This window comes from Telmatherina bonti (assembly GCF_933228915.1).
Source record: "Telmatherina bonti genome assembly, chromosome: 17".
NCBI classification, from domain to species: Eukaryota; Metazoa; Chordata; class Actinopteri; order Atheriniformes; family Telmatherinidae; genus Telmatherina; species Telmatherina bonti.
The window spans coordinates 31,920,288-31,939,358 of record NC_136615.1 but is presented as its reverse complement, the minus strand read 5'-3'; the positions used below and the strand labels follow the sequence as shown (position 1 = coordinate 31,939,358).

The window sequence follows — 19,071 nt, the reverse complement described above, 5'->3', positions numbered from 1 at the left end:
CAAAACATGTTGGTGAAAAGATCTTATAAAGGACGTTGCTCTACGCTGCACGGCGTGCCCGTGACGCCATGGCGAAGTTCCATGCGGCGGCGTGACATCATAAATCACTATAAAATTGTCAATTTTGATCTGATCACCCTAAAACTTATAGGGATTAATAAGGGATCAGTCCTGAACAGATTAATGTGACCATTGCTGGTGTAGACCTAAGCCCCGCCCACTTACAACAGGAAGTGGTTTTTTCCACGTTTGAGGGTCATGCTTCTAAGCAAATGGTCCAAAACACTTGAGCCTCCTCCAAAACATGTCAAACCCATTCATGATGCCACAATAAAAACCTCAAGTCGCTACGCTAAACGGGACATGGCGAATGGCGGTCCAACGCCATGAAACAGGAAGTACCTGTGACCAAGCCATGGAACCTTGGACCGCCATCAAACTTGCCATGACTGATGACAGTAAGGCCCTGAACTAAGCCCCATTGAAACATTATGGAATAAATGGAGCATGTCTCCATAGCGCCCCCTACAATATTTCAATCAATCAGCCCCGCCCACTACATGGACCGACATGGATAAAATTCAGCACAGTTGGAGAACCTGCCAGTACCTTCAAAAAAGTCTCTTGGACATATGGGCTAAATTCAACAGGAAGTCGGGCATTTTGAAAAAGGTGCCATTTTTGGGGTCATTTCTTTGCCATGCATTTTAAACAACTCCTCCTAGGGATATTGTCCAACTGACACCCAACTTGCACAGGATGCTCAGGAGGCATGTGTGATGTAAAGCTGTGTTATTTCTTCTAATAGAAGATTTAGTTTAGGAGGGGCGGGCCCTCAAAGTTTTATGTCTCATTAACAATGACTTATTGCTAAAACTCCCACATAAAACAACATATCAGCACAGGAATCGACACATTTGATGCCAGTCCCATGATGAACAAAATCTGCAATGCAATAATATGACTATGAATTAGCCCCACCCCTTGGCAACAACAAGTGTCTGATATCATGAACCAGGAAGTACCTGTAACAAAGCCATGAAACCTTTGATCTTCACCATACTTGCCATGAGTCATGAAAGTTATGCCCTTAATAGAGTAAAATTAAAATATAGTGGAGAAGATAGTAAATGGCTCCATAGCGCCCCCTACAATATTTTAATTAATCAGCCCCGCCCACTACATTGACTGACATGGATATGATTCGGGAAACTTGTAGACCCTCCCAGTACCTTCAAAAAAGTCTCTTGGACATATGGGCTAAATCCAACAGGAAGTCGGCCATTTTGAAAAGGGTGCCATTTTTGGGGTCATTTCTGTCATTTTCTTTGCCATGCATTTGGAGGAACTTGTCCTAAGAATTTTGTCCAACTTTAACCCAAATGAGTCAGGATGCTCAAGAGGCATGTGTGATTAAAAGTTGTGCTATTTCTTTTAATAGGGGATATCGTTTAGGAGAGGCGGGGCAGCAAAGCAGATGTGATGCAATGAAAAGGAAAACTGACATAACTCCCACAAAAAACAACCAACCTGCACCAAATTTGCTACAGATGATGCCAGTCATATCCTTCACATTTCTGTATGTCAATAATTAGATTATAAATTAGCCCCGCCCCTTGGTGACAGGAAGTGACCGTTCATAAGGTCTAAATGGCCTGAAGTGCAGTCTGGCTGCACTTTAGGTTGAGAGAGGCATGGGAAGGATGTTGCCAGGGGAGGCGGTGGCATTATGCCGAGTGGCGCCATGGTGCGAGGGCCTATATCACCGCTTGCGGTTTTAATTTTTTTTATTTCTTTTTTAGTACAAACTATTCTCACATCGATATTACCTCAAATTAGGTATTTTTTCTGAGAATTTCATGCAAGTTCGGAGGGTGTGCTGCAAGGAAGATTTTTCTGAATATATTTGGCTCTCTCAAGACTAGTTGAAAAACTCGGGATCACCTAATGAAACTCTCCCAAATCAGGATTATCAGCGAAACAACACATCAAATACCAATGGAGTTGAAAAGAAAGAAGAGGATGCAGAGCGGGAGTGAGACAGAGGAGAAAGCGATGGAGATTTAAACCATATCTCCCAACCGTCTTAGTGGGTAATGTGAAGTCGCTAGCTAACAAAACGGACGAGCTCAAGATGCTAACAAGGTCTCAGAAAGAATACAGAGACTCCAGTATTATGTGCTTCACCGAGACATGGCTGCATGAACACATCCCTGACTGTAATGTGTCTGTACCTGTCTTTAAAACGGTCCGTGCAGACCAAGCGGCAACCTCCGGCATTTAAAAGTGAAGCCTATGCGGAGGTGCATTTATCCGCTAGGAGCTGGCTCCAAAACAGCAAATCCCCATGGACTCCCATGTTAAAAAGGCCAACTTCACGGCAGAAATAAACATGTTTACAGCCGGGTTCAAAAATCCATTTTCGGTTTATAGGTTTACCTTCATGACAACTGTGGGGGGAGTGAATTTTTTTACTAACTCGCCAGTTTAAAACTAATTTAATCTCGAAGTTTGGCATATTTAGGGGCGTGTCCTTTTGATTGAAAGGTACCAAATTCCGGCTTCAAGTAAGAAGAACATAGAACAACTGCGGTTTTTAGCTGGTTAACAATGTGACTTAGCTTGTTAGCCCAGTTAGCTTTTAGCTACAGAAAGCTCGGAGTTCGCTCGATGTCAATCATCCGCCATGACGCTCACAGCCCCCCTCTCAGCTCCACCTCTTTGCCCATATTTTTATTTTCCGGGCGAGACGACGCGCATGACACTGCCAACATGGCAACGGTAGGAACCACCCACCGAGCTTCAATTCAGCTCTTCAAAAACCTATGGGTGACGTCACAGAGGCTCCGTCCATCTCTTTGTATACAGTCTATGGTGCAGACCGCAGTAGACATTACAGCGGAAAGCTAAAGGATGGTGGAATTGCAGTGCTGGTTAACCAGCGTTGGTGTCATACTGGACATGTTACTGTCAAGGAGAAGATATCCACATGGGACATGGAACTGTTAGCTGTGAGCTTCCGTCCACATTATTTACTCAGAGTTTACCTGTGTTATTCTGGTAGCAGTTTATATCATACCTGGTACCGCACCAGACACAACCTGTGACGTCATCAGCTCCATCATTGCTCGGCTACAAAGACAGCGTCCGAACTCGTTCATGGCGATCTCCGGAGACTTCAACAACGTCTCTCTCTCTGCAACTCTACCAACATTCCAGCAGTTTGTCAGCTGCTCCACCAGTGAAAATAAGATCTTGGACTTATTTTATGCAAATATGAATAATGGATACAGTTGTTCTGCCCTGCCTCCTTTAGGAAGATCTGACCTAATCTGTTTCTTCTCACCTCCACCTACAAGCCCATTGTTCAGCAGCAACCAGTCATCACAAAGACTATCTAAATCTGGTCTGCTGAAGCTGAAGATGCTCTTAGAGGAGGCTTTGAGGCTACAGACTGGAACGTCCTCTGTGAACCTCATGGAGATGACATCAACGCCATGACTGAGTGTGTGACAGATTACATAAACTTCTGTGTGGACAGCATCGTCCCAACAAGAACAGTGAGGTGCTTCCCCAATAACAAACCCTGGATCACCAGAGACCTGAAAAAGCTGCTGAACATCAGAAAGAAAGCCTTCAGGGATGGAGACAGGGAGTTATTGAGGGCAACACAAAAACAACTTAAAACACAAACTAAGAAGTGCAAGGAGGACTACAGGAAGAAACTGCTCTCCTGTCTGTTACCGATTCCCTCCAGCTTGCCAGATCCACTGGTCAATCCTCAGTCCTGATACTTCTGGACCTGTCTGCTGCTTTTGACACAGTGAACCATCAGATTCTCCTCTCCACACTCTCTGAGCTCAGCATCTCTGAATCTGTCCTCTCCTGGTTCTCATCCTACCTCTCAGGAAGATCCTTCAGAGTATCCTGGTGAGGAGAAGTGTCCTGCTCACAGGAGTTGAAAACAGGGGTGTCTCAAGGGTCGGTGCTCAGCCCTCTTCTCTTCTCACTATACACCTCCTCACTTGGTGAAGTCATAAGCTCTCATGGCTTCTCCTATCAATTCAATTCAATTCAATTCAACTTTATTTATATAGCGTCAAATCACGGCAATGCCATCTCAAGACGCTTTACAGACAGAAGGAAAACATAATGAAAGCCAATTCATAACAGCCTATATAAGGAAACCAACAGATTGAGTTGAGTCCAACTCAATCTCCCATCCTGAGCAAGCACACTGGCGACAGTGGGAAGGAAAAAACTCCCTTTTAACAGGAAGGAAACCTCCGGCAGAACCCGGCTCAGGACAGGCAGCCATCTGCCTCTGCTGTGTGGGGGGAAGAGGACAGAAAGACAACAGACAACAGGAACTGCTACTCCCGGTCAGGGAGACCTGCTGAGACAGGAGACATACATGTTAATGATGCAACACTGTTATGGGGGGGGTAAAAGAAAGAGATAACTGTTATGCTGATGACACTCAGCTTTTTTCTCTCCTTTTCTCCAGATGACACAACCGTCTCAATGAGAATATCATCTTTCCTCTCTGATATCTCAGCGTGGATGAAGGTTCGCCACCTTCAGCTCAATCTGTCAAAGACAGAGCTCATTGTCTGCCCAGCTAATCCTTCCTTACATCCGCAATTAAGTGTGAAGCTTGACTCTATCACACTTGTTCCTACGCCTGCTGCCCGGAATCTTGGGGTCATAGTGGATGACCAGCTGACCTTTTAAGGTCCATATTGCCTCGGCTGCCCGTACCTGCAGATATGCTCTCTACATCAAGAGAATCAGACCGTACCTGACAGAACACACAACTCAGCTTTTGGTTCAGGCTTTGGTCATGTCACGCATCGATTACTGCAGTTCCCTACTGGCAGCTCTGCCTGCGTGCTCTGTTAAACCTCTGGAGATGATCCAGAACGCCGCAGCGCGTCTGGTTTTCAACCAACACAAACGAGCACATGTCACTCCGCTGCTAATCGCTCTTCACTGGCTTCCGGTCGCAGCATGCATCAAATTTAAAGCTTTGTTTCTGGCTTACAAAACAATAACTCAAACAGCTCCCGTCTACCTTCACTCCCTAAAACAGGCCTACACTCCCTCTTGACAGCTACGTTCCACCAGTGAAAGACGCCTCGTGTTACCACCACAATGTGGGACTAGAAGATTTGTAGAATAGAATAGAATTTAAAGAGGCGGAACATTACTATGAAAGCATCTTTAGGAGTTCACCACCTCTCCATTTTCTAAGTCAGAGTGAAGTCCAGGCCTTGCAGAACAGATGCGTCCAGACCAGGGGTCTGCAGCCTTTCCAATCCAAAGAGCCATTTTTGCATCAATCCAGGTAAATAAAACTCCTTTAGAGCCATAAAGAACGTTTTGATAAAAGACAACTTGTCATTTTTTTAATAAATATCTACGGTAGGAAATTTGGCACTTTTAAAAAGCAGAATTTTTTTCTATTTTAGATTTAAAAAAACAAACATGAAAAACTTGGCGAGAGCCATCGTGGAGGGTCCAAAGCCTCCTTTTGGCTCCAGAGCGGCAGGCTACAGACCCGTCAACATAAGTCAACATAAAAACTATGAAAGCAGAAAGATTAATCGGACTGTGTATTTCCGTGCTTCACCTCGTAGTATCCGCGGTTGAAGAAGTGGTCTCTGAAGCACTGTGTGACAGTGGAGCGGACCCGCAGGATCTTGGAGACGTTCTCTCCTCTGATCAGCATGTGTCGGTTGTTCAGCTGGACGTCCACGTCCGACTCTTCGTTCAGCAGGTTGTCGGCTCCGCCTGCCGGAGCTAAACCAACCAGCTCCCAGAAGTCGCAGTGCAGCTCGTGGCCGCCGGGCGCCTGAGGGAGGAAGACGAGGGAAGAACTCACTGAGCACCTTCCTCATGCACCATATTCCCCCATTATTAAGCTCACTTCTAATCTCTTTACATGACCGTCTTGGAGATGGATGTGACGTGTACATAAAGCCTGAAGTAACTTTTGCTTTCATGCAGGCTTTTGTGTACTTTTACTGCAGCTTTCAGATCACATGTTCACCTGTTTCCCTTCAGGAACTGGAGTGATGGTCCCGTACAGAGCTACGGTGCTCTCTGTGGACAACACCAAGCCGTTGTAGCACTGGCACTGAGAAAACAAATCACACAGGTCAACACTTCACTGGGACTCATGTTCCTGCTGGAGAATTTTTGATGGGAGCCAAATGGAAAGAAAAAAAGATGGCGGAATGGTTAAAAGCTGATCAGTGACGATGTAAATCTGTACCAGCTGGTCAGACAGGACACACTGGAGGAAACCAGTTCCATCTCTCAGCACGATGAACATCAGATTCTTTCCTGTAAGACATAAAAGAATATTCATTTAAAGGTTAACTTGACAGGAAATTCATGAATCACCGAAGAAGCAGTTTCATTCCTCATCTTCCTCACCCTGTCTCCTGAGGCGATGAACCCATCCAAACACTTTGACTCTCTGGCCTCTTTTGGCCTCCAGATGACCAATTTTAACCTGGAAAAACAAACGTTGGCTCTCGATGATGCAATCATAAAGATTTAACAGAAAATGACAGCAAACTGATTCGTCTGACAGCTGCTGGTTTGATTTCTCTGTTTCCATGATACAAACTGGTTCTTTTTTTATTCCTCTTTTCATAAATGAAACAGTTAACATGAAGACAATAAGAGCCAAACTGATTGGAAACAAGATGGAATCAAATGAACCACAGTGAAGCTCAGAGGTGCAGAGGTTTAGGGAACTGGAATTTTTGAACGTTTTACCGTCTTTGCCAGAGGAGGCGCTATATCAAGAGTTATAGAAGAAGAGAATGAAAAACAACAAAGAAGAAAACTGGCTCATGTATTGGTAAAAAAAAGACAACTTCTGTTTTCACAACAAAAGAGAAAATTATGGAGCTGTCTTGGCTTTCTTCCTCATCTGATCATGAGCCTTTTTCCAGCTGTTTTGCCCTGTGTTGTAACCGTCATTTCCATTTGCCTTGTCGTTCACTTCCTGTTTTTGGCTCCGTGAGACCTACATTTGTTGGCGGACCAGAATGAACTTCTTTGAAGTGAATTGTGTTCGTTTGCACATTCACACCTCCTCTAACAAACCAGACTTTCCAATCCAACAAACTGGGATTGGAATAAAGGCCTATTAATGCTGGACAGTTTATCCAGTTCTGCTCATAATTTCGTCCATTTTCAAGTAGCTTAATCAATATATGTAGAAAATGGAGCAATACCATTGGATATCCCAGGGGCAGTGTTACCTAGGTGACAGGTAACTACCAAAAGGAACAAACCAGAGAACAAGAAGAGGAGCGGGAAGGAAATGACGCAGAAATCACCACATACTGTAAAAAGTAACTGAAGAAGACCAAGAAGAAATCAATTCTTCTTCTGTCTTCTTCTGGTGTTTTAGGATTGTTGTCAACGACCCATAGACTGTATATTGAGATGGACGTAGCCTCTGTGACGTCAGCCATAGGTTTCTGTAGAGCTGAATTGAAGCTCAGTGGGCGGTTCCTACCATTGCCATCTTGGCAGCGTCATGCGTGAGGTCTCACCCAGAAAATACAAATATGGGCTAAGAGGTGGAGCTGAGAGGGGGGCTGTGAGCGTCATGGTGGATGATTGATATCGAGCGAACTCCGAGCTTTCTGTAGCTAAAAGCTAACCGAACTTACCCGGAAATAACGGGAGCTAACTAGCTAACGAAGGTAGGCGGGCTAAAGCTAAGTCATGTTGTTAACTGGCTAAAAACCGCAGTTGTTCTATGTTCTTCTAACTTAAAATTCACTCCCTCCACAGCTGTCATGAAGGTAACCCTGACCTATGAACGGAAAATGGATGTTTGAACCAGGCTGTAAACATGTTTATTTCTACCGTGAAGTTGGTCTTTTTTAACATGGGAGTCTATGGGGATTCGCTCTGTTTTGCAGCCCCTAGCGGATGAAGGGGGAACTGCAGTTTTATGCACTTCCGCATAGACTTCACTTTTAACCGCCGGAGGTTGCCGCTTGCAACAACCCTTGCAACAACCCTTGCAACAGTAATCTAATCTGAATTCTGAACTCAACACTGCCCACTAGTGGATTAACTAAATTAACAACTCTGGCTGCATAAAAGATGCATGGAAGTGGGGGGGTGCGGTGTATGACAACGTTTGAAACGGACGTCCCTGTTTACGTTCGTAAGTTAGCTTAAATGGGCTTTTACAAAGGTTGTTGAAGATAAGTTCAACAATCTGTATGTTTAAGGCTGCAGCAAACAAGTATTTAAGTACTCAAGAATTCTGCCAGTTCATTGGATGCCAAAGATGTCTTTCGATGTCTTTTGTACTTTCATGGTTTCTGTGTATGGAAAGCCGATTTGGCCAGGTGTGCGTCAAAAGACGAATGCACGAACCCAGCGTGTATCCAACATGTGAATAGGCTCCGAGTGCGCACCCCGAAGATCCCTCAGCGCACACACCTAGGCAAATTTCCATGTCCTGAAAGTTGAGCCAAAATGCTCAAATGCACGGGGCTCTCTGCTACAATGAATAATCAGATAAATAAGGAATCAAAAGAGAAAGAATCTGTTTCTTAAAATGGACCAGTGTACATGTTACAGAGGTTAAAGATGTTTCAGCTTCTCGATGCAGACGGTTCAGGGTGGGTTTTAGGGATGTTAGGATGCATTCACACTGGTACCATTTGGTTCATTTTAAACAAACTCTGGTTCACTTCCACTAATTGTATGGTTACTTTGGAATCACATCCTAGTCTGGACAGGAAGCAACTCTTGAGAAAACCGCATTAGTTTTAAACGCCAAAGTAAGACAAGACTGGATAAAAGTACACTACAATCATAATTAGATAGTTTTTTAAAACATGTAGGTTTCAGTCTGTCCATATTTAATGTGCTAATAAATTACAAGTTTAATTAATGACAAAGACCCTTCTTAAGTGTTTGCCTACCAGTAAAAAAAAAAAGTGCTTTTTGTCATTTGTCATTAATCCACCTTCAAGCATTCAGCAGCAGAAACCATAGTTGTTAACTTGGATCTTTCAGCTCTCCGAGTTTTTAAATGTTTAGTGAACACTTTATTACCAACTGCCTAGAAATACACAACTACACATTATGTTACATGTCTGTCTGTCAAACCTTGGACAAATTGGCTTGAATATTGAATTTCCCCTTGGGGATGAATAAAGTATCTTTGATTTGATTGATTAAACAGTTTTTGGGATAAAAGCAGCAGGTGAGTCTGATGTCTACAGGAAGCGATTTAACTGCAGACAGTAAGTATCGCAGACTGACCATTTCAGGTTTGGGCAGGCCGGGGTCATTGACAATGATGATCTTCTTGGCCTCCTCCGTGTTCTTCTCTCTCCTCTCGCTGTCCCCTGCCTGCACAACAAAACAGTTAAGATGAAGAACTGCTTCCACTGCTTCCTGCCCTGAAAAAGGTCCGTCTCTACATTTATACTCAATACAAACCCCCTTTTTGTCTTTGGCGTCGCTCTTCATCTGCTCACGATCAAAAGCCTTCTTTGCATTCTTCATCTGGGCCTTAGAGATCACTGCCCAACGCTGACAAACAACAAAGACATTTATAGGTTTAATTAAAAATATTGTACCATGATCAGTAAAAATTCTAATGACTTGCAATAGTTTCATTTCTATGCACAAGTACCTCAACAAGATAAATCACTGTAATATCTCTCCGCTGCGTGTTGCAGTGTTCTAGACTTGCTTTATGCAATAAAACCGTGTAATGCACCAACAAACAAAGTTTGTGAAAACAGATCCTGGAGCTCAAATAATATCTTCTGAGTATGAAAAAGAAGATGGCAGGTGCGCTGCAGGTATTCCTCAAACCACTGGTGCTCATGGAAGGGTTTGCATAGGCATGGAGAAAGGACTGAATCCAAAAAATGGAGAAAATCCAGGTCCAGGCACTTAAAGTGGATTGAATTAAAAGCATTTATTAAAAATGGGCAAGAATCATAAAAATACACCAACGCTTATGCCTTCCTCATGGTGTATAGTGAAACAAACAAACAGAGCAAATATAGTTATCACAGGTGTGTACAATTGACCCCATGTGGCAATAAACTCTTAGCCTCTAGGGCATCAGACAATAAATACTGCACAAAATACACAAGCAACAATTCCCTGGCCTCTAGAGGCACATGGATATATATGCATTCGAGTAAATACAGAGAAGCTGTCTTACTCTGTGACCCCCCAGCCATAGATGAAATCTGCAGACAAAACATGCAAATAAATAAGGAAATTTGAAGGAGTAATGTGAGACGATAAGAACTACAAGAATGAAGTTAAATCTAAGTCCTTATTTAGACCTGGATATCTGGGGCCATTAAGGCTATAGATTCAGTATGCCTCTCTTTGTTTAAGATATTTAACTTTGTCTCCACCCCTGGCATCAGTCCTAATGGCCTCAATGCCTATTACTGTCAAAGATTTATCGCAGGCATGTTTGGCTTTCATATAGTGTTTAGACATAGGATAATTCAAATTCCTAGATCAGATTGCATATCTATGTTCAGCCACTCTTTTGGTCAGACCCACATAGAAACAACCAGAAGAGCATTCTAGTCTGTAAACAACATGAGTGGCATTGCAATTTATGAAGCTGGCAATAGGAAAGGTTTTGTTACTGAAACTATCTCTGAAAGTGTCTGTTTTCACCATATTTTCACAATAGTTACAGTTACAACAGAAATTACACTTGGGTTGACGAAGCCACATGTCTGGTTTAGAAACAGGAAGATAACTTCTGACTAGTTTATCTCCAATAGTCGGGGCCCTTCTAAAGCCGATCCCAGGAGATTCAGTGAGCACCTCCCGTAAAGACCGATCCCAGTTTTTTTTTTATCATTTTTTTGATCTGCAGAGCTTCTTTATTGTAATGTGTGACAAAATAGGGTTTACACATTTGCCCGTTTTGGTTTAGAAATGAGCAAATTCTTCCTTTCAAGTGACAGAGCTCGTTCATGTGCCTGAATAAGAATCTTTTGTTGATATCCCCTTTGAAGAGTTGCTGCATGGCCATTGATTGAGTATGGAAATCCTGGTCAGAATCACACAGGCGCCTCAGACTCTGAATTTGTCCATATGGGATGTTATTGAGGAGCCATGGTGGATGAACACTATCAGCATGTAGTAAAGTATTGCAATTTTTCTGAGGATTGAAGTATGTAAAAAACCTTGATCATCTTTGGAAATCTGTAAATCCAGAAAGTTGTCACATGGGGTCAATTGTACACTTTTTATTTAGTCCACTTTGAATGCCTGGACCTGGATTTTCTTCATTTTATTAATTCATGTTCAAATAATATCTGTAAACTAGAACTTCAATCAGTAGAAAACAGAACTAAACAATGTAAAAACGTGTTTATGTTGGGAAATAAGAGCCAACCTCTCCCTCCTGCTGTGAATCTACGTAGATAACTGGAAACGGCTCCTTCCCAACATCAACAGAGCCTGCAGAGATTTGATAAATAACAAAATAAGCTGCTGACAATTAAACCAAGAAGACATGAAAACATTCCTGCATTTATTTATTTATTAATTAATGAATAAAATTGTGCTCCATGGAAAAGATTCATGGCTGTTGGAGAGACTGCAGAATGACGGACAGCAGACCAGTGACCCAGACACATTTCTACTCTTAAGGACAGGGAATAATTTTCTGAGTACATGTAGTGGAAAGACTACCACACCCAAGAGTTGTTGTTTCCAAGTACGCTTTCTCTTCCTGCTTTTCTTAAGGTGTTTGTGACTGCAACAAAATGTTCTGAATATCAAACACCTCCTAGGAACAATGTCCAGTCGGATTGTCTCTGCACAAAGTTTGGGATACTTTCAGTAAATGCGGCTCAATCATAAAAGCTCTTATATGGTAGCAAGTTGTTGTGCAACCTGCTGTCCTGGAGGATGATAGCGTTTAAAAATCAGCTGGACTCATCCACCTGCTCAACTGCTGAACACAAACATCTGATCAGCTGATCACATGGCAACAACTCAATACTTTAGTCATGTAGTCATGGAGAAGACGACTTGCTGAAGTTAAAACTGAGTGTCAAAATGAGGAAGAAAGGAGATTTAGGCTAAGTGGCTTTAAATTTCAGAAACTGCTGATCTACTGGGACTTTCACACACAATCATCTCTTGGGTTGACAGAATGATCTGAAAAAGAAAGATATCCAGTGACGACATGATTGGAAATGATGAGAGACTTTATGAAGTCCAGTAAGCATTGGTTCCAACCAAAATATGCAGAACATCATCTCTGAACACAAAACATGTCCAACCTGGAAGCAGATGGTCTCCAGCAGCAGAAGACCACAGCGGGTTCCTCCTGTCAGTAAGAACAGAAAACTGAGGCTACAATTCACACAGACTCACCAGAACTGGACAATAGAAGATGGAGAAACGTTGCTGGTCTGATGAGTCTCCAGTTCAGCTCCACATTCACATGGTAGGATCAGAATCTGCTGGAAACATCATGACAACATGGATCCATCCTGCCGTCAGGATCAACGCTTCTGGCTGCTGCAGGTGGGATGGTTTGGTCCCCTTAGTACCAACATGACCTGGTTTAACCAGCACAGCCTACCTGAGTCCTGCTGCTGACCATGTCCATCCCTTTCTGAGCGCAGTGTAGCATCTTCTGATGGAAACTTCCAGCAGGATGATGCACCATGTCACAAAGCTCACATCATCCAACCTGAAGTTCTTCCAGCAAAATATGGCAGTGATGAAATTTTGAGACTTGTCTTTAAACACTAAAATCAGATTTAATTTGACCATTACTGGGACATCTTTGAAATCTCATCATTGGATAAAAGAAAAAAAACCCAAACCAGGTTTCGTAACAACGTAAGAAATTACATTTTTCAAAGAGTTAACCCTGCAAACCTAAATACGCTGCTCAGAAAATAAAGGGAACACAATGTAACTCCAAGTCAACCACACTTCTGTGAAATCAAACTCTCCACTTAGGAAGCAACACTGATTGACAATCAATTCCACATGCTGTTATGCAAATGGAATGGACAACAGGTGGAAATTATAGGCAATTGGCAAGACACACACACTCTAGTGGTAGCATGAGACGGAGTCTACAACCCACACAAGTGGCTCAGGTAGTGCAGCTCATCCAGGATGGCACATCAATGCCAGCTGTGGTAAGAAGGTTTGCTGTGTCTGTCAGCGCAGTGTCCAGAACATGGAAGCGCTACCAGGAGACAGGCCAGTACATCAGGAGACGTGGAGGAGGCCGTGGAAGGGCCACAACCCAGCAGCAGGACCGCCACCTCCTTCTTTGTGCAAGGAGGAACAGGAGGAGCACTGCCAGAGCCCTGCAAAATGAGCTCCAGCAGGCCACAAATATGCATGTGTCTGTTCAAACAGTCAGAAACAGACTCCATGAGGGTGGTATGAGGACCCGACGTCCACAGGTGGGGGTTGTGCTTCCAGCCCAACACCGTGCAGGACGTTTGGCATTTGCCAGAGAACACCAAGATTGGCAAATTCACCACTGGCGCCCTGAGCTCTTCACAGATGGAAGCAGGTTCACACTGAGCACATGTGGCAGACGTGACAGAGTCTGGAGACGCCGTGGAGAACGTTCTGCTGCCTGCAACATCCTCCAGCATGACCAGTTTGGCAGTGGGTCAGTAATGGTAAGGGGTGGCATTTCTTTGGAGGGCCACACAGCCCTCCATGTGCTTGTCAGAGGTAGCCTGACTGCCATTAGGTACCGAGATGAGATCCTCAGACCCCTTGTGGGACCATATGCTGGTGCGGTTGGCCCTGGGTTCCTCCTAATGCAAGACAATGCTAGACCTCATGTGTCTGGAGTGTGTCAGCAGTTCCTGCAACATGAAGGCATTGATGTTATGGACTGGACCACCTGTTCACCAGACTTGAATCCAGCTGAGCACATCTGGGACATCATGTCTCGCTCCATCCACCAACACCAAGTTGCACCACAGACTGTCCAGGAGTTGGCGGATGCTCTGGTCCAGGTCTGGGAGGAGATCCCTCAGGAGAACATCCACTGCCTCATCAGGAGCATGTCCAGGCGTTGTAGGGAGGTCATACAGGCACGCAGAGGCCACACACACACACTGAGCCTCATTTTGACTTGTTTAAAGGACATTACATCAAAGTTGGATCAGCCTGTAGTGTGTTTTTCCATTTTCATTTGGAGTAGAACTCCAAATCCAGACCTCCATGGGTTGATACGTTTGATTTTCCTTGATAATTTTTGTGATTTTTTTTTTTTTTTTTTTTTTTTTGGTCAGCACATTCAACTGTGGAAAGAACAAAGTATTTAATAAAAATATTTCATTAATTCAGATCTACAACGTGTTACTTTAGTGTTCCCTTAATTTTTTTGAGAAGTGTAACCACATGTAAAAATCTCAAATCTGTCCTGTCAACCAGTGAATGAGTTTGTGTCGATAGATTAGGCTTCATGGAAGGGCACAGTACAACCACAGCAGCCACAAGGCAGTAAACAGTTTTATTGAATCTTTAGCCAACATGCAACTTTTTTGATTTGCCTCTCCAATACTTTTGATACAGAGGATCATATAATAATAAATTAAAGACTTATCACTGTTGGCCTGTTTCATGCAGGCTGTTTGATCTGCCTGGCACATCCCAGAATTCAAACTAAAAGGTATTACTTTTATGGCAGGTATACTACATCCAAAGGTTTCTCTTAAAGATTGGTCCGGAGAACACGCTTGTTGACACACCTGTTGACTTTATCTGCAAATACTTTCAATAACAAAGTATCAAACTGCTGAGTTTCATCTTAGGCTGCATTTAATATGAATGATTAAATATTAACAAGGTTTATTCAGGATACTCACACTGTAAGCTGTAACCTCTCCACTGTGAGCTGACGGCCTGAAGCGGCCAGCAGATTTATAAAACACTTTCAGTTAAAACATTTACAGTCAACAACACAATAATAAAATATAATCAAATATAAAACCAGGAAAAACGTGAGTGAATGTAAGTAAAATGAGGTTAAAGTGCATTGAAGATAAAAATGTAGAAATCTGGTCTGTGCGACTATTAAAAATGTTGCAGATTCTCCTTTTTTTCTGCTCCTTTTGCAGATCCCACATCATCTGTCCTTCTCAACATGTTTCTAGTGGGACTGTTCTGTTTGCAACATCAGGTTACACGCTCGCAACTACTCTGAAATCTGACTAAATTACGCAATTACATGAAGGGATCTGGCTTTAATGTAGAGCATAAATGGGATTTTATACTGTTTCACAGATTTGGGTAGAAACATCCAAATATTACATCCTCCACGAGAAGCGAGAACTTTTTTCTTATTCTCAAGGCTCCAAGAAGAAAATGACGTCATTTTGTTCTCGCGGACGTGTTTGAGGACAATTCTTGACACGCCGGGCTGGCAGAACTTTTTTCTTGCGGGGCTGCGAGAAGTATCGTGTGATTGGTCGAACATTGGAGGTGGGCATGGTTAACACAGAGAAAGCATGAAGCGGAGTTGCTGCTTCCATGTGTTTGCTGTTGCCGGCAAAACGGATTGATTTGATAAAACAGCTGATCGAGGTGGTGAGAAAGTACGAACATTTTAACATGTTGCATGAAAACACTCGGACCCAGCCGCGTGCACGACCCGCCCTGCTGTGGACAAAGTTGCTTGTTAAATATGAAACTAGAAAAGCACTCGGAGAGCGGAAACCTCAGCCAAGCACGATGTTAAAGAATCCTTTTAAACAATTCCTGGATCCAAACAGTGATCCGGATCACCACCAAAATTTAATTAGTTTTTCATTTTTACATTTCCAACAACTCTTGAAATATTTATAAAAATCCCTCCGTAACCTTTTAAGTGATCTTAAGCAAAAAGACACCGGGGAAAACAACCTCCTCGGCGGCGGTAACAACCGGGTTCATTGCACATAAAAGCAGACATCGCCCCCCCCAAAGTGATCCCTCCCCACTACAGACGTGCTTCTCGTGGAGGATGTATGGACCTGACTAACTAGATGTTTTTTCTTGTTCTTGCAGCCTCGAGAACAAGAACTCAGTTCTTGCTTCTTGTGGAGTATGTAACAAGCTTTATTCTTCCATGCATCTTATACCTTGTCATATTTCATCCACTAGTAGGCAGTGATGAGTTCTGAGATCACTTCCGCTTTGGGATGACAGCGGTGAAGCACAGCGGTAAAGTTGTTTAAAACTGTCTGGAAACACCAGAGGAAGTAGAGGAATAAAGTTTTTTGATAATCTCCTCAACCTCTTCTTCTCTGGTTTGTTCCTTTTGTTGGTTGTGCATAAGCTTCACAACTCAACACCGCCAGAAAATGGTATTATTCCATTTTCTGCTTTAAGTGACAGATAGTTATAACAGACCAAATTACGCACATAACCAATACAGGAGAGGGATAAAACTGTCCGTCTGTCTGTGTGTCTGTCTCAGGGATAGAGTGTAAATGGGCCCTAAAGCCAAGAAAATTCTCAGAAGGAGAGCCACTACTCCTCTGCATTGAGAGGTGGCTTGGACATCTGGTTAGGATGCATCCAGATCCTGAAGGTGAGGTAAATGGACTTGTACTTCTATAGCACTTTTCTAGTCATGCAGACCACTCAAAGTGCTTTACACTACTTGTCACATTCATCCATTCATACACACACTCATACTCCAATAGGCACATCAGGGGGCAGCTTGAGGTTCAGTGTCTTGCCCTGGGACACTTCGGCCTGTTAGGGGAAGCCTGGAATTGATCCCCCAACTTTCCAGTGGAAGGACAACCGCTCTTTCTCCTGAGCTATAGCCACCCGCCTAGAACAGGGACGTGTTCTAGACACGTCCCTGTGTAAGAAGATGGAGGGATTATATCTCTCGGCTGGCCTGGGAATGCCTTGGGATTCCATTAGAAAAGTTGGCAAATGTGGCTGGAGAGAGGGAAGTCTGGGCTTTCCTGCTTAAGCTACTGCCCTTGCGATCCGACCATGGATTGATACATTATGCTCGATAGGCTGAAACACAGGGTTCATGTCTACTGGCCGGTATTTACTCACACGCCATCTGCGTCAGATTGGTTATGCCACAACCACCGTAGGCTCTGCTTCGATCTGCAGAGGCTTGATGTCCACTTCTTACGACCCCAACATGCATCCCAGCTAACCAAACACAGCTACGCGGAAGCACTCCCATGTCATGTTTGGATATTGTCACCATATGCATAGACATATATGAGCATGTCATATATATGTATGTGTAGCCAGGGGACAAATTACTAAAATAATTTCTCACTTAAGCATGGAAAGTCCTTCTAAAAAATTTCTAGTATGGTTTTTTGTGACATTCATGGTTTGTCCATCTTCTGCTGCAGTTTTCATTGTTTTGATTCCTTTAGAGGTAAAAGCATGCCATGTTGTAAATGTTTTGACCACCAGATGGCAATGTCCCAGGAGTGAAACCCTTCTTCTGCAAACACTTTATAAGAGGCATTTCGGCCCTTGTTCCGGTTTGACCTAACTGGAAATGAAAGGAAGTTGCAAGTAAGAAACTAGCCTCTGGTAATTTAAAGCTTGTACCTATAAAACGGTAAATATGTGCTGCTTTTGGCAAAAAGTGTATTTGATAGTGATGGTAGAAATGGTGAAATTTGTGAGATCAAATCGTTTGGAACGATTGTTCCAATAAAAGAATTGATCTTTTGTAACGCTCGGAACGCATTACCACAGTGACACCTGGCCAAAAAAAATATGATTTCAAATGATTGAACTCAATAAAAAAGAAGGTTTTGCTGTGTCCTGGTGTGTTTGGTCTGTTGTATCTTCTTTTGTTAGTTTCTAGAGATGTCAGTATGGAAGTATGGACTTCAGCATAATTTCAGTGTATTTCTGGATGGGAGAATGGATGGGATCAAGTTTCTTTACAAAATTCCTGAAATTGTCAACGTCCACAATTAAAAAGGGTTGTGGGTCCAATTAGGTCAGGTTGACCAGTGCCTCATCCAGTTTGTCTCCCTGTCAGGACACAACAAAAACTAAGTGAGGAGGAGGAATGCTGCTAAAAACTTTTACATTATATAGATAATATTAAAATTAATGTTTGTGTGAATGTAGATATAATAATTGTGCCTTTTTGTGCTCAGGTGTGAAATTCATTAATTCAAATAGTAGGCTTTATTAAAGTGTAAACTCAAATGTTCGATGAATAAGATGAATTAATAATTACTTCTTGAATTAAGTTTCTGATGATGAATATAGTTACTGTACCAACCATAAACTGAATGCTGGCTCAAATCAGCCCTGGACTGAGTTTCCTAAGACTGATGGAGACATCAGTTTGGTCCGCAGGTGTCTCCACGTTGTTGTAGTATTATTATAACAAATGTTGCATGCAATGCATTTAATCTATTTCCCTTCAAGAAGCTGTAATCCCAGACAGCTGACCTGGGACGCTTTGTACTTCCTTCCATTCTAATACAATTCTCAAAGAACGCTGAGAGAAAACTTTACAAATAAACAGCTGTTTAGGAGAGATTTGAAATGTTTCACGCACATCTCTGCCGCTAATCAGAAAAGACACAAAAAAATCTATTTTGAATATCAGTATTTTAATTTGATGAAAATGTAGTACATCAGTGGATATAGTAAAAATTTTCCCTTTGTTTTATTTATTTAGTTGTTCCATTTTGACACAAGGTTGAAAAGATCACTGAGTTTTGTGTTTCACTCACTTCTGACCTACAGTTCTGATCAACGCGGCGTGGAACAACCGTGGCATTTCAATACAATTGGTGACGTAATGAAACGCGATATGGAACAGTCATGTGATTTCCACGTCTTGATTCAGATCGTGAAACATTGTTTCTGTATGTTTTTCTGCCAGTTCCCAGAGTTCACTGCTGTATTTTTTTATTGTTTCTTTTACTTTTGTTGCTTGTGTCCCAAGTAGCCTGTACCCAGGACTGGGAACAGTTAGCAATAAACTCCTGCAAGAAAACCCCAGTTATTGTGTCCTGTGAGGTAACTTCT

The 19,071-nt window shown here is 42.8% G+C and overlaps 1 protein-coding gene across 1 annotated transcript; it reads right to left on the bottom strand.

Annotated features, from left to right (window-relative positions):
* Positions 1-5,602: 5,602 nt before the first annotated feature.
* LOC306768167 (asparagine--tRNA ligase, cytoplasmic-like) lies at positions 5,603-17,110 on the bottom strand (the record flags this gene model as incomplete). The annotated part of the gene is made up of 8 exons (XM_079256399.1): positions 5,603-5,854; positions 6,053-6,139; positions 6,278-6,348; positions 6,442-6,520; positions 9,316-9,401; positions 9,492-9,588; positions 11,441-11,505; positions 17,104-17,110. 8 exons carry the CDS (start codon positions 17,108-17,110, stop codon positions 5,603-5,605), a joined length of 744 nt encoding a protein of 247 aa, XP_079112525.1.
* Positions 17,111-19,071: the final 1,961 nt, after the last annotated feature.